At 39.5% G+C, this 13,157-nt stretch overlaps 1 protein-coding gene across 3 annotated transcripts in view; it reads right to left on the bottom strand.

Annotated features, from left to right (window-relative positions):
• LOC138759478 (kinesin-like protein KIF27) overlaps positions 1-13,157 on the bottom strand; it is a 100,443-nt gene that overhangs the window by 50,886 nt on the left and 36,400 nt on the right. For all 3 annotated transcript variants that reach the window (XM_069929983.1, XM_069929973.1, XM_069929990.1), the window contains one exon: positions 8,276-8,457. In XM_069929983.1, the coding sequence (XP_069786084.1) occupies positions 8,276-8,457 (182 nt within the window). The remainder of the gene's footprint in view (positions 1-8,275; positions 8,458-13,157) is intronic.

Here is a 13,157-nt window from a genome sequence, read left to right as displayed (position 1 = left end):
GTATATAATGGTAATCCTGGAGGTAATGTTTTTGACAGATGCAAACTGTATATCTAGTCCAAACTATGCATATTTTTCATTTTTGTCATTCCAGTGCTCCTCAACATCCAAGTACAACCTCATTCCCCAGTGTATTTCTGCTCAAATTCATTTCCATTTTGCCAGATATAGAATTAAACTTGAATAAGCTAAATCAGACAGTTTGAAAACAATTGTCTTTAAGTCTTCAGTGGGGAAAACACAACATAGCATTAGATTTTTAAGAGCCATAAGGTACTCAAAATTCCAATGTTCATGACATTTAAAGGATTGTATGTTAGAATTAGAAAGCCTCAGATTTTGTATGCATTTCATGCATAAAATGCGTGCCAGTCCATTCCACAAGAGTTTCACATCACCGCAGAGGGTGCAAAGAGGATGATTGGGTTTTGAGCCTGGGACTGAGGGATGACAGTGGAAGACTGAAAGATGGAGAATAGTGGGGAAAATAAATTGTAATGTGAGTAAGATTAATGGGAGGGAAGAGATCAATGTGAGGAAAGGATCATAGAGAGGTGATTATTAATAAGGAGGAAAAGATATTGGTAGCCAGTTTAAATATATATAAATGTTTTTGGAGCAGAGGTTTATAGGAAAAGATCAAGTAGTTCATAAAGTTGTGCTGAAGGGCCTGTTTCCTTGCTGTAAAATTCGAATAAAGCATAATGTGATAGCGGCAGAAGGATGTGCAGTTAAATGTCAGTGGGAAAGTGTTCATGAGTTTTTGACATTTTCCTCAGAGGGACAAAATCAGAATTTTGTTAAAAGATAATAGATGATTGGGAATATATGGCAGATGGAATTAAGGACACTCTTAGATTAGCCATGATCATATTAAATGGCAGCACAGGATCAAGGATGAGAACACTCTATGTCTGCTCCTAATTACTATCTTTAAAACCAGAGAACATTACAGCACAGAAGCAGGCTTCTTCGGCCCTTCTAGTCTGTGCCAAACTATTTTTTTTGCCTAGTCCCACTGACCTGCACCCAGTCCATAGCCTTCCATACCTCTCCCATCCATGTACCTGTCCAAATTCTTCTTAAATATTAAAATTAATCCCCCATTCACCACTTCAGCTGGGATTTCATTATATACTCCCACCACTTTCTGAATGAAGAAGTTCATCCTTATATCCCCTAAACTTTTCCTCTTTCACCCTTAACCCATGTCTTTAGGCACTCTCAGTGGAAAAAGCCTATTTACATTTACTCTGTCTAAACCCCTCAATTTTAAATACATCTATCAAATTTCCCCTCATGGTTCTACGCTCCAGGGAATAAAGTCCTAAAGTCCACACCACTAGTCACAGGCCTCCAGTCTGTGAAGCAATCATCCACCACTACTCTCTGGCTTCTCCTGTCCTGACATTGTCAAATCCAGTTCATTACTTCACCATGAATACCAAGCATCTGAATCTTCCTGACTAACTCCCATGTAGGACCTTGTCAAAGGCCTTACTAAAGTCCATGAGAAAACACCCACAGCCTTTCCTTCATCAACTTTACTTGTAACCTCCTCAAAAAAACTCTACAAGATTGGTTAAATATGACCTACCATACACAAAGCATTGTTGACTACATCTAATCAGTTTCTGGCTATCCAAATAATTTTCCTTCTACTGACATCAGGCTCACCGGCCTCTAATTTCAATTGTTACTTTTGGAACCCTTTTTAAACAACGGAACAAAGTGAGCTATCCTCCATTCCTCTGGCACTACACCTGTGCCTAAGAACGTTTTAAATATTTGTGCCAGAGCCCCTGCAATTTCTACATTAGCCTCACTCAAAGCCCGAGGGAATATCTTGTCACGCCTTTGGGATTTATCCACCCTTATTTGCTTTAAGACAGCAAGCACTTCCTCCTCTTTAATCTGTATAGGTTCCATGACCTCATTGCTTGTTTTCCTTACTCCCCACAACTCTGTGCCCATTTCCTGATGGAAAAAAATCATTTAAGATCTACCCCATCTCTTTTGGCTCCATACAAAGCTGACCAGTCTGATCTTCAAGAGGACCAATTTTGTCACTTTCTATCCTTTTGCTCTGAATAGACCTGTAGAAACCCTTAGGATTTTCCTTCACATTGTCTGCCAAAGCAACATCATGTCTCCTTTTAGCCTTCCTGATTTCTTTCTTTAAATTTTTCTTGCATTTTTAATTTCTCAAGTACCTCATTTGTTCCTGTTGCCTATATCTGCTATATAACTCTCTCTTTTTCCGAATCAGATCCGCATTATCCCTTGAAAACCAAGGTTCTCTATGCCTGCTAACCTTGTCTTTAATCCAGGGAAGAATATACAAACTCTGTACTCTCAAAATTTCACCTTTGAAGGCCCTTCACTTACCTCGCACATCCTTGCCAGAAAACAATAACTCCCAATCCACACATTCTAGCTCCTTCCTCATTTCCTCAAAATTGGTCTTTCTCCAATTAAGAATCCCAACCCGAGGCCCAGACCTAACCTTCTTCATAATTAACTTGAAACTAATGGTATCATTATCACTCAACCCAAAATGTTCCCCTGCACATACTTCTGTAACCTCTTCTGACTTGTTCCCTAATACGTAATCCAGTATTGCACTCTATCTAGTTACTACCTCTATATATTGATTCATAAAACTTTCCTGAACACATTTGACAAAATCCAAGCCATCCAGCCCTTTTACAGTATGGGAGTCCCAGTCAATATGTGGAAAATTAAAATCTCCTTCTAACCTTATATTGCCTGCAGCTGTCTGCTATCTCTCCACAGATTTCCCCCTCCAATTGATGACCTGCGGCTTGTAAGGGAGAGTGAGGAGTTAATCGACTCATCTTTCAGGGCGATAAATACTCCAGAACCCGTGTCAGGTAAGTGGGAAGCCGTCAGGGGGGGAAAGAAAAAAGCGAGAAAAATGGAGAGCACACCAGTGACTATCCCACTCAGCAACAGTAATGTTGTGTTGGATTCTGTTGAGGGAGATGATCAGACAGAAGATGGCCACGGGCATCAGGTCAATGGCAATGAGCCTGGCAGAGTGGTGCAAAAGAAAAGGAAAAGGAGAAATGCAGTAGTTATTGGGGACTCCATTGTCAGGCGTAGAGACAGGAGGTTCTGTGAGCCAGATAAGTATACCTGCATAGTGTGCTGCCTGCCTGGTGCAAGGGTACAAGATATCACAAATCGGGTCCAAAATATTCTGAGAGGAGAGGGAGAGCAGCCTGATGTCTTGGTACATTTGGGTACAAACGACATTGACAAGAAAAGGGAGGAGGTAATGAAAAGGGATTACAGTGAGCTGGGACGAAAGCTGAAAGACAGGAATGCTAGGGTGGTGATCTCGGGATTACTACCTGTTCCAAATGCAAGTGATGAAAAGAATGTAAGGATAAGGAAAATGAACGTGTGGCTGAGGTGCTGGTGTACAAGGCAAGGATTTGGCTTCTTGGATCATTGGGATCTCTTTTGGGGAAGGCATAATCTTTACAAGAGGGACAGGTTGCACCTAAATCCAAAAGGTGTCAACATTTTGGCAAGTATGTTTGGTACAGCAGTGGGGCAAGGTTTAAACTAATTTGGCAGGGGTATGGGAACCAGAGTGATAGGGAAAAGGGTAGGGAAGATAAAGTAATGGCCAGGAAAAGTAAAATAGAAAAAGTATTGTTGGGAGGAGAAAGTAAAAAATCAGATGGTGCAGTGAGTTTTCGGGTCAATGATAGTGTTAAGAAAATTACAAAGAAAAATAGTGGGCAGAAAAATCAAAAGAAAAGGTTACAGAAGTCACTAGATATTAAAAGGACAAAGAGCATAAGGACACTTTATCTGAATGCCCGCAGTATTAGAAATAAGGTTAGTGAACTTGAAGCGCAAATCGGTACCCATGCCTATGATTTGGTAGCCATCACGGAAACATGGCTATAAGGTGACCTTAAATGGGAATTAAACTTTCAAGGGTATCAGGTGGTACAAAGAGATAGACAGGATGGTAAGGGAGGTGGAGTTGCACTCTTATTCAAAGATGAGCACCAGGCAGTAGTGAGGAATGATATAAGATCTAAAGAGCATAATGTTGAGTCAATTTGGGTAGAGATAAAGAATAACAAAGGGAAAAAATTATTGGTGGGTGTTATCTATCACCCACCAAATAACAATAGTTTAGTGGCACAGGAAATAAATAGAGAGATAAGTGAGGCATGTAATAATGATACGGCAGTAGTCATGGGGGACTTTAACTTCTACATAGATTGGGAAAATCAAGTTGGTCGTGGGAGTCTAGAAGAGGACTTCATAGAATGCATCCGCGATAGCTTTCTTGAGCAGCATGTTAAGGAACCCACAAGAGAAAATGCTCTCCTGGATCTAGTGTTGTGCAATGAGATAGGTAGAGTAAATGATGTAATATTCAGAGACCATCTGGGAAATAGTGATCATAGAATGATTGAATTTCTCATTCAGATGGAAGGGGAAATAGATCTAAAACTAATATATTATGCTTAAACAGGGGTGACTACCATAGGATGAGGGAGGAATTGGGCAGAGTGGACTGGGAGCACAGGCTAATTGATGAAACAGTTGAGGAATAGTGGAAGATTTTCAAAGAAATATTTTGTAATGCTCAACAAAAATATATTCCGGTCAGGAAAAAGGGCAGCAAGAGAGGGAAAAATCAACCGTGGTTAACAAAGGAAATAAAGGAGAGTATAAAATTGAAGGCGCAGGTGTACAAAGCTGCAAAGAGCAGTGGGAAACTGGAAGATTGGGAAGAGACAACAAGGGGTTACAAAGCGGGTAATAAGAAATGGGAAAAAGGATTATGAAAGTAAATTGGTACAAAATATAAAAACAGAAAGCAAAAAATTTTATAAATATGTAAAACGGAAGAGGGTGGCCAGAGTTAACATAGGACCCTTGGAGGATGAGAAAGGAAATCTAGTAGCAAAAAATGAGGAAATGGCTGAGGCATTAAACAAATATTTTGTGTCAGTCTTCACAGTGGAAGACACGTCCAGCATGCCCAAGTGCGGAGTTAAGGATGCGAATGTTGGGGAGGGCCTTGATAAAATAGTTGTTACAAAGGAAGTAGTGATGGAGAAACTAATGGGACTAAAGCGAGACAAATCACCTGGTCCTGATGATATGCATCCAAGGGTTCTGAAGGAAATGGCAGAAGTTATAGTTGATGCATTGGTGGTCATATACCAAAATTCCTTGGATTCTGGGCAGGTCCCGGCAGACTGGAAGACAGCAAATGTCACGCCACTTTTTAAGAAGGGATGTAGGCAGAAGACTGGAAATTATCGGCCAATTAGCTTGACGTCGGTAGTTGGAAAAATGCTTGAAGCCATCATTAAAGATGAAATAGTGAAACTTTTGGAACGTAAGGGTTCAATCAGGCAGATGCAGCATGGTTTTAGAAAGGGAAGATCTTGTTTGACAAACTTGTTAGGATTCTTTGAGGATATAATGGGTGCGGTGGATAGAGGGGAACAGGTTGAGTATATTTGGATTTCCAGAAAGCGTTTGATAAGGTGCCGCACAAGAGACTTATCAGTAAGTTACAGGAAAGTGGAGTCCGGGGAAGTATATTGGCCTGGACTGAAAATTGGTTGTCTAACAGGAGGCAGAGAGTCGGGATAAGTGGGAGTTTTTCAGGTTGGCAGAGAGTGGTAAGTGGGGTGCCACAGGGGTCAGTGTTAGGCCCACAACTGTTTATCATTTACATTGATGACTTGGAGGAGGCGACAAAATGTGGTGTAGCCAAGTTTGCGGATGAGTGGAAGAGCAAATTGTAATGAGGATGTGGAGAGTCTGCAGAGGGATATAGTTAAACTGGATGAGGGAGCAAAGGTCTAGCAGATGGAGTACAATGTTAGTAAGTGTGAGGTTATCCACTTTGGCAAGAAAAATAAAAGAACTGAATATTATTTAAAGGGTGAAAAACTACAGCATGCTGTAGTGTAGAGGGACTTGGGAGTGCTTGTGCATGAATCGCAAAAAGTTAGGTTGCAGGTGCAGCAGGTTATTAAGAAGGCAAATGGAATGTTGGCCTTCATCGCTAGAGGAATTGAATTCAGGAGTAGGGAGGTAATGTTGCAACTGTATAAGGTACTGGTGAGACCGCACCTGGAGTACTGTGTCCAGTTCTGGTCTCCATATTTGAGGAAGGATATACTGGCTTTGGAGACGGTCCAGAGGAGGTTTACTAGATTGATCCCTGGGATGAAGGGCTTGACTTATGATGAAAGATTAAATTGTCTAGGATTGTATTCGCTCGAGTTCAGAAGAATGAGAGGAGATCTTATAGAAACATATAGGATTATGAAGGGTATGGATAGGATAGATGTAGGAAGGTTTTTTGAGCTGGCCGAGGAAACTAAAATGAGAGGAAACAGTCTCAAGATTCGGGGGAGTAGATTTAGGACAGAGATGAGGAAAAATAGTTTTTTCCAGAGAGTAGTGAATGTTTGGAATTCTCTAACCAGGGAAGTGGTTGAGGCTCCCTCATTAAACATATTTAAAATTCGGTTAGATAAATTTTTACATGATAGAGGAATTAGGGGATATGGGGAGAAGGCAGGTAGGAGGAGTTAGGTCATCAATTAGATCAGCCATGATCGTATTGAATGGCAGAGCAGGCTCGATGGGCCATTTTTGGCCTACTCCTGTTCCTACTTCTTATGTTCCTAATTCTCACTGACTATTGAGTGGTCTATAATACAACACCATGAGTGTGTTCATACCTTTCCCGTTCCTCAGCTCACCTCATGTAGTCTCAGTAGATGAGCCCTCTGCTTTGTCCTGCCTGAGCATGGCTATGATATTTTCCCTGATGAGCAATGCCATTCCTTCCCCTATCATTCCCCCTGTTCTATCGCATCTAAAGCAACAGAAGCCCGGAACATTGAGCTGCCAGTCCTGCCCCTCCTGCAACCAAGTTTCATTAATGGCAACGAGCCAATCCACACTCTAAGCTCATCTGCCTTGGACCTGACTCCATGCCAGAGACCTGATCTCCGTGGCTTGTTCCTCCTAGGTTGTCTCCCCAACAGATTCCAAAATGGTATACTTGTTATTGAGGTCAATGGTCACAGGAGTGCCCTACACTGCCTGCCTGTTCCCTTTCCCTCTCCTGACTATTACCCATCTACCCTCCTCCTGTCACTGAGGTGTGATAGTGTTTCTGTAACTCCTGCCTATCACCTCATCTGCCTCCGAATGATCTGGAGTTCATCCAACTCCAGTTCCAATTCTTTAATTCGGCTGGTCAGGAGTTGCGGTTGGATGCACCTCATAGATGGCTTCGCTGATGATCCACATTATACAAGAGGAGCATTTCCCTGCCTTGGCTACCATTCCCACTGTTTATGACAAGAAGTTCAGAAAACATACAGAACAATTTTATATTTCTGTTGGGTAGGGTTGCTTCTTCCTTCATAAATTGTAATAAATCAAAAGTTTCAAATTTATCCTATTTTTTTTGTCTGTGCTTATATCCAAAAGAACCAACTTTGTTTAACCGAGGTCTCTTCAAAACCCTACAAATGAACTTAATTTGTATCAATATTCATTTTTTTTGAGAAGCACCATTTGAAGCTTTTAATCTTGTGCAAAAGACCACAGAGAATGCTCTGCAAGGCCTGTATTTTGCACCTAAAAGTTCCATGAGATAAATTATGTCACAAAAGTGAAATCAAGTGGCAGCTCGAGACCTTAGTATTTGATACCTTCAATTAAAAAAATGCCTAATATCTTAATCAGTCAATTTGCTTACCATCCTTTAAATTGTTGGTGCTTAAAAATGACCTTTAATATCAAGTGATTTTGAAATTGAAAAGTACAATATTTAAAGTGAAATAGACAAGATTCTGAGAGTCTTGAAAAGATATATTGGGAGAGTATGGTTCCTCTCTGTAAAGATTCTTGAACTAGGGACTACTGTTTAAAAATAAGGGTTAACCCATTAAGGCAGAGATGAGATGGAAATTTTTCTCAAAGGATTTTCTCTTTGGAAATTTCTTCCTCAAAGAGCACTGGAAATCAATTTTTTGAATATTTTAAAGGCAGAAATAATTCAATTATAAGAGAAGGGTTGGATGATTATCAAGACTATCCAGGAATGTGAGACTGAGATTACAATCAGACCAGCTCTGATCTTCTTGAATGGCAGTAGCATGAAGCAGACTCCAAGAAAAATCATGCACAAAAAGAAATTTACCTCAAATGCAAAATCATTATCTCACTTTTTTCTTACCTGGAAGGCTGTACATTAGTATTTTCTTTCTTTTTTTCTTCTTCTTCATCTTCACTATCATCAGTTAACTTATGGTGAAGAACCTCATCCTGCTCTTCAAAGTACTCCACTAACATCTGACTTCGTGTTCGAAACTCTGCCATCACCCTATCAAGGGCATATGAATGTGGACTTGTATGCACCTGTACAACAATGACAATGATTTTTTTTTTCCATTTGTTTGTACCTTCCATTTATTTTGCTTTTCTGAGAGTCTAAAATACCTCCAAAAGGTAAATTAAAAAATGTACCCTTTTACGTGATCATCCCTGTTATCTAGGGATCTAAACACCATGCTTGTAAAGAAGCAACTTTAAGTGAATTCCACATTTTCTGCATGTACTCTTCTCCACATTAGGAAAATTCAACTGCTTGGATTACTGCTTGATAGAATGTCTCCATTCAATTAGTAAAGGTGATCCCCAACTCCAGATGCCTATGACAGGAATCATTAGGCTTCAGTCCTTTTGAGCTGGAGTTTGGACATCAAATTAGAGGATATTTAATGTTGTTAAAAGACCAGTGGGTTGATGAGGATGTGCAGTTGAAATTGTTGGATTATGTTTTAAAGTTTAAAGATTGCTGGAAAAAAATGTGCAATGGTAGCTGAGGAGAATTTAAAAATGGCTCAAGATAAAATGGAAGTTTGGAATGACAGAAAAACTAGTCAGAAAAGTTTTAATCCAGGAGATGAGGTGTTAATTCTGTTCTGAACAATGTCTAATTATTTTAGAGCAAGATTTTCTTGGCTCAATGAGATAACATCTAAGGTGGGTGAAGTTGGCTGCATAGTTGAAACCCTTGGGAAAAGATGTGTTAATGCATGGGGCTCTTGTGAGGGTCATTTTAGGGAATGGCTGTTTGGTAGCTTTGTGAAAGTTAACATGGAAATATGAATTGGGAGGCTTACAGCTTCCTAATTTCAAAAACTATTATTGAGTGGCACAAATGCAATTTCTTACTTCTTTTTTTGAAAGAGAAGGAAAACCGGTATGGGTTAAAATAGAATTTTAGAATTAGGAGAGAGAAAAGCAGACAAATTCATATATCAATGGGATGCAAAATTGATGGTTGGTGAAAAAGAAACACCATTGTTGAAGCTCCTGATTAATATCTGGAATAAAATACATAATGAAATTGGTGCAAGAGGATGTATGCCCAAATGGATATAGGGAATTTTTTTTTAGAACAAGTTACAGGTGTTATATTTCTGCAACATCCAGATTTATTTTTATTAGGAAATATTGAAGGATTATATATCAGTTTGAATTTGTTAAAGTTGCATTAGAGGTGGCAAGGAAATGTATTGCAGTTACTTGGAAATCAGATAGGCCTTTGAGTATGGCAAGATGGAATGCAGAAATTCAAAGTTGTATTCCTTTGGAAAAAAATACATGTGAGAAATAAATATGCTACATTTTTACAAATTTGGCACCCATATATTCAAATATTAGGGTTAAATTTGAAATATTGTGCTTCCTGTGCTTCTGGACCTGTGAGAATCTTCTCTGAATTGCATTAAAGACTCTACTTAAATGTGTGTGTTAGTCGGCATTCCTCTGTGCAATCCTGAAAATTTCTTCTTTCTTTCATTTTACATAACTATATTGTATATTTTAATATAATTAATTTGAGGATGGGGGTTTTGGGGGGTAGGTTTTTGGTGGGGGATAGCTACCATCATGTATGTAATTTTTAGTCTCTTTTCCTTTTGCAATTTGTGTTATTATATTAATCTTTGACTATGACATGTATGGAGAAAATTTTAAATACAATATTAAAAAAATTAATGATAAAGAAGTGCTTGCTGTTTTAAGGCAAATAAGGAAGGATAAATCCCCAGGGCATGACAGGTATTCCCTTGGACCTTGCAGGAGCCCTGGCAGATATATTTAACATGTCTTTAGCCACACGTTAGACCACAAGACGCATGAACAGAAATTCAGCCCATCAAGTATAAGTTGATCCATTTTCCCACTCAGTCCCATTGCCCTGCCTTCTACCCATTACCTTTGAAGCCCTAGTTAATCAAGAACCTACCAATCTCTGCCTTAAATATACCCAATTAGATAGCCACCATAACAGCCGATGGCAACAATTTTCACATATATACCACCCTCTGGCTAAAGAAATTCCTCCATAACTCTATAATGAGCAGATGCCCTTCAATCGTGACATTGTGCCTTCTTGCCCTAGAATCTCCCACCATGGAAAACCTTTCTACATCTACTCTGTCCATGCCTTTCAACATTTGAAATGTTTCAATGAGATACACTCCCCCCTCATTCTCCTAAATTCCAACGAATACAAGCCAAGAGCTGTCAAATGTTCCTCATATCATCCTTTCATTCCCAGAATCATTCTTTTGAACCTCCTTTGAATCCTCTCTAACAACAGCTTATCCTTTCTTAAATGAGGAGCCCAAAACTGCTCACAATACTCCAAGTGAGACTTCACCAGTGTCTTGTAAAGCCTCAACATCACATCCCTGCTCTTAGATTCTATTTGTCAAAATGAATGCCAGCATTCCAGTTGCCTTCTTCACCACCGACTCGTTTTCCTGCATATTTATCTTCAGATAATCCTGCACGAGGACTTCCATATCCCTTTGCATAAATTTTCTCTCTATTTAGAAAATAGTCTGCCCTATTTGCCCCTTCTCTGCCCGATTTTTAAAATCTGAGTCATTCTTCAGCCTCCCAGTTTCCTCAATACTACCTGCTCTTCCACCTACCTTCATATAATTTATAAACTTGGCAGTAAAGCCATTCATAATCTAAAATCATTAATATACAACATAAAAAGAAGCAGCTCCAACACCAACCCCTGTGAAACAGCATAAACTGGCAGCCTACCAGAATGCAATTCCTGAATTCCTACTCTCTGTTTCCTGCCAATCAGCCAATGCTCTACCCATGTTGGTATGTATCCTCTTATACCATGCGCTCTTATCTTGTTAAGTAGACTCATGTGCGGCACCTTGTCAAAGGCCTTCTGAAAATCCAAATGCTCAACATCCACTGCATCTCCTTTATCAAGCCTGCTTGTCACTTCTTCAAAGAATTTCATTAAGTTTGTCAAGCAAGAATTTCCCTGAAGGAAACCATGCTGACTTTGGCCTATCTTGTCATGTGCCTCCAAGTACTCCATAACCTTATCCTTAACAATGAGTTCCAGCATCTTCCCAACCACTAAGATCAAGCTAAATGGTCCATAATTTCCTTTCTCCTGTCTTCCTCCCTCTAGTGGGGTGACATTTGCAATTTTCCAATCCACCAGGGCTTTACCAGAATCTACTGATACCTGAAAGGCCATTACCAATGCCTCCATAATCTCTACCACTGCTTCTTTAAGAACCCAAGGGTGCAATCCATATGATTCACCTTTGCGCCATTCAGCTTTCTGAGCCCCTTTTCCCTTGAAATCGTAACTATAGTCACTTCCCTTCCCTGACACCCTTCGAGATCTGGCATACTGCTAATGTCTTCCACAGTGAATATATTGATGTAAAATACTCATTTTGTTCCTCTGCCATCTTCTTGTCTCTCATTACTATTTCTCCAGCATCATTTTCTAGTGGTCCTATATCTACTTTGGGCGGCAATTAGCATAGCGGTTAGTGCAACGCTGTAACAGCGCAAGTGATCAGGATCAGAGTTCGAATCCTGCACTGTCTGTCAGGAGTTTGTACTTTCTCCCCACGTCTGCATAGATTTCCTCTGTGGGCTCCACTTTCCACCCACCATTCAAATTGTACTGGGGTTGTAGATGAATTGGGTGTAATTTGGCAGCACAAGCTCGTGGTCCAAAATGGCCCATATGTATGTCTAAATTTAAATTTAAAATTTACTCTCACCTCTCTTTTATTCTTTTTATACGTAAAGAAGTTTTTGTAACCTCCTTGATATTATTTGTTAGCCTACTTTCATACTTCATCTTTTCCCTCCATGTGAATTTTTTAGTTATCTTTTGTAAGTTTTTAAACTTCCCAATCCTCTATCTTGCCCCTAATTTTTGCTTCTTTGTATGCCCTCTTTTTTTCTTTTATATTGGTTTTGACTTCCCTTGACAGCCACAATTGTAACATTTTTTTTCTATTCAAATGTTTCTTTTTTTGTATGTCTATTTATTCTGCCCTTCCTCATTTCTTTCAGAAACTCTATCCATTGCTGCTCTACTATCTTCCCTACTAGTGGCCCCTTCCAATCTATTTTGGCCAGTTCCTCTCTCATGTCACTGAAATCCCAAGACATCTGACTTTAGTTTCTCTTTGTTAAATCTCAAATTGAACTTAATCATATTGTGATCATGCACCCTAATGACCCCTCTCTAATTACCTCTCTAATTACCTCTGGTGCATTACACAAAACCCAATCTAATCCAGCCAATCCCCCATCTTCTAGTTGATCTCATCAATAAGCTACTCTAAAATGTCATCTCGTAGGTATTCTAAAAATTTTCTCTTTTGAGATCAAGTCCCAACCTGACCTTCCCAAACAACATGCATGTTAAAATCCCCCATGACTACCATACCATTGCCCTTCTAACACACCTTTTCTATTTGCTGTTGTAAATTATTGTCCACATCCCAGCTACTGTGTGGAGGTCTGTATGTAACTACCATTTCTTAACCCACAATGATTCTAAATCTTCTGATCCAATGTCATCTCTTTCTAATAATTTAATGTAATTCCTTATGAACAAAGCCATGCCAGCCCCTCTGCATACCTGCTTATCCTTTCGATACATTGTATATCCTTGGACACTCAGCTCCTAATGACATCCATCCTTTATCCATGAGGGTCAAAACATCATACGTGACAATCTGCAGCTGTACTACAAG

This window comes from Narcine bancroftii, chromosome 1, assembly GCF_036971445.1.
Source record: "Narcine bancroftii isolate sNarBan1 chromosome 1, sNarBan1.hap1, whole genome shotgun sequence".
Classification (NCBI taxonomy): Eukaryota; Metazoa; Chordata; class Chondrichthyes; order Torpediniformes; family Narcinidae; genus Narcine; species Narcine bancroftii.
The sequence above is the reverse complement of the archived record's forward strand: the minus strand, read 5'-3'. Positions and strand labels throughout refer to the sequence as shown.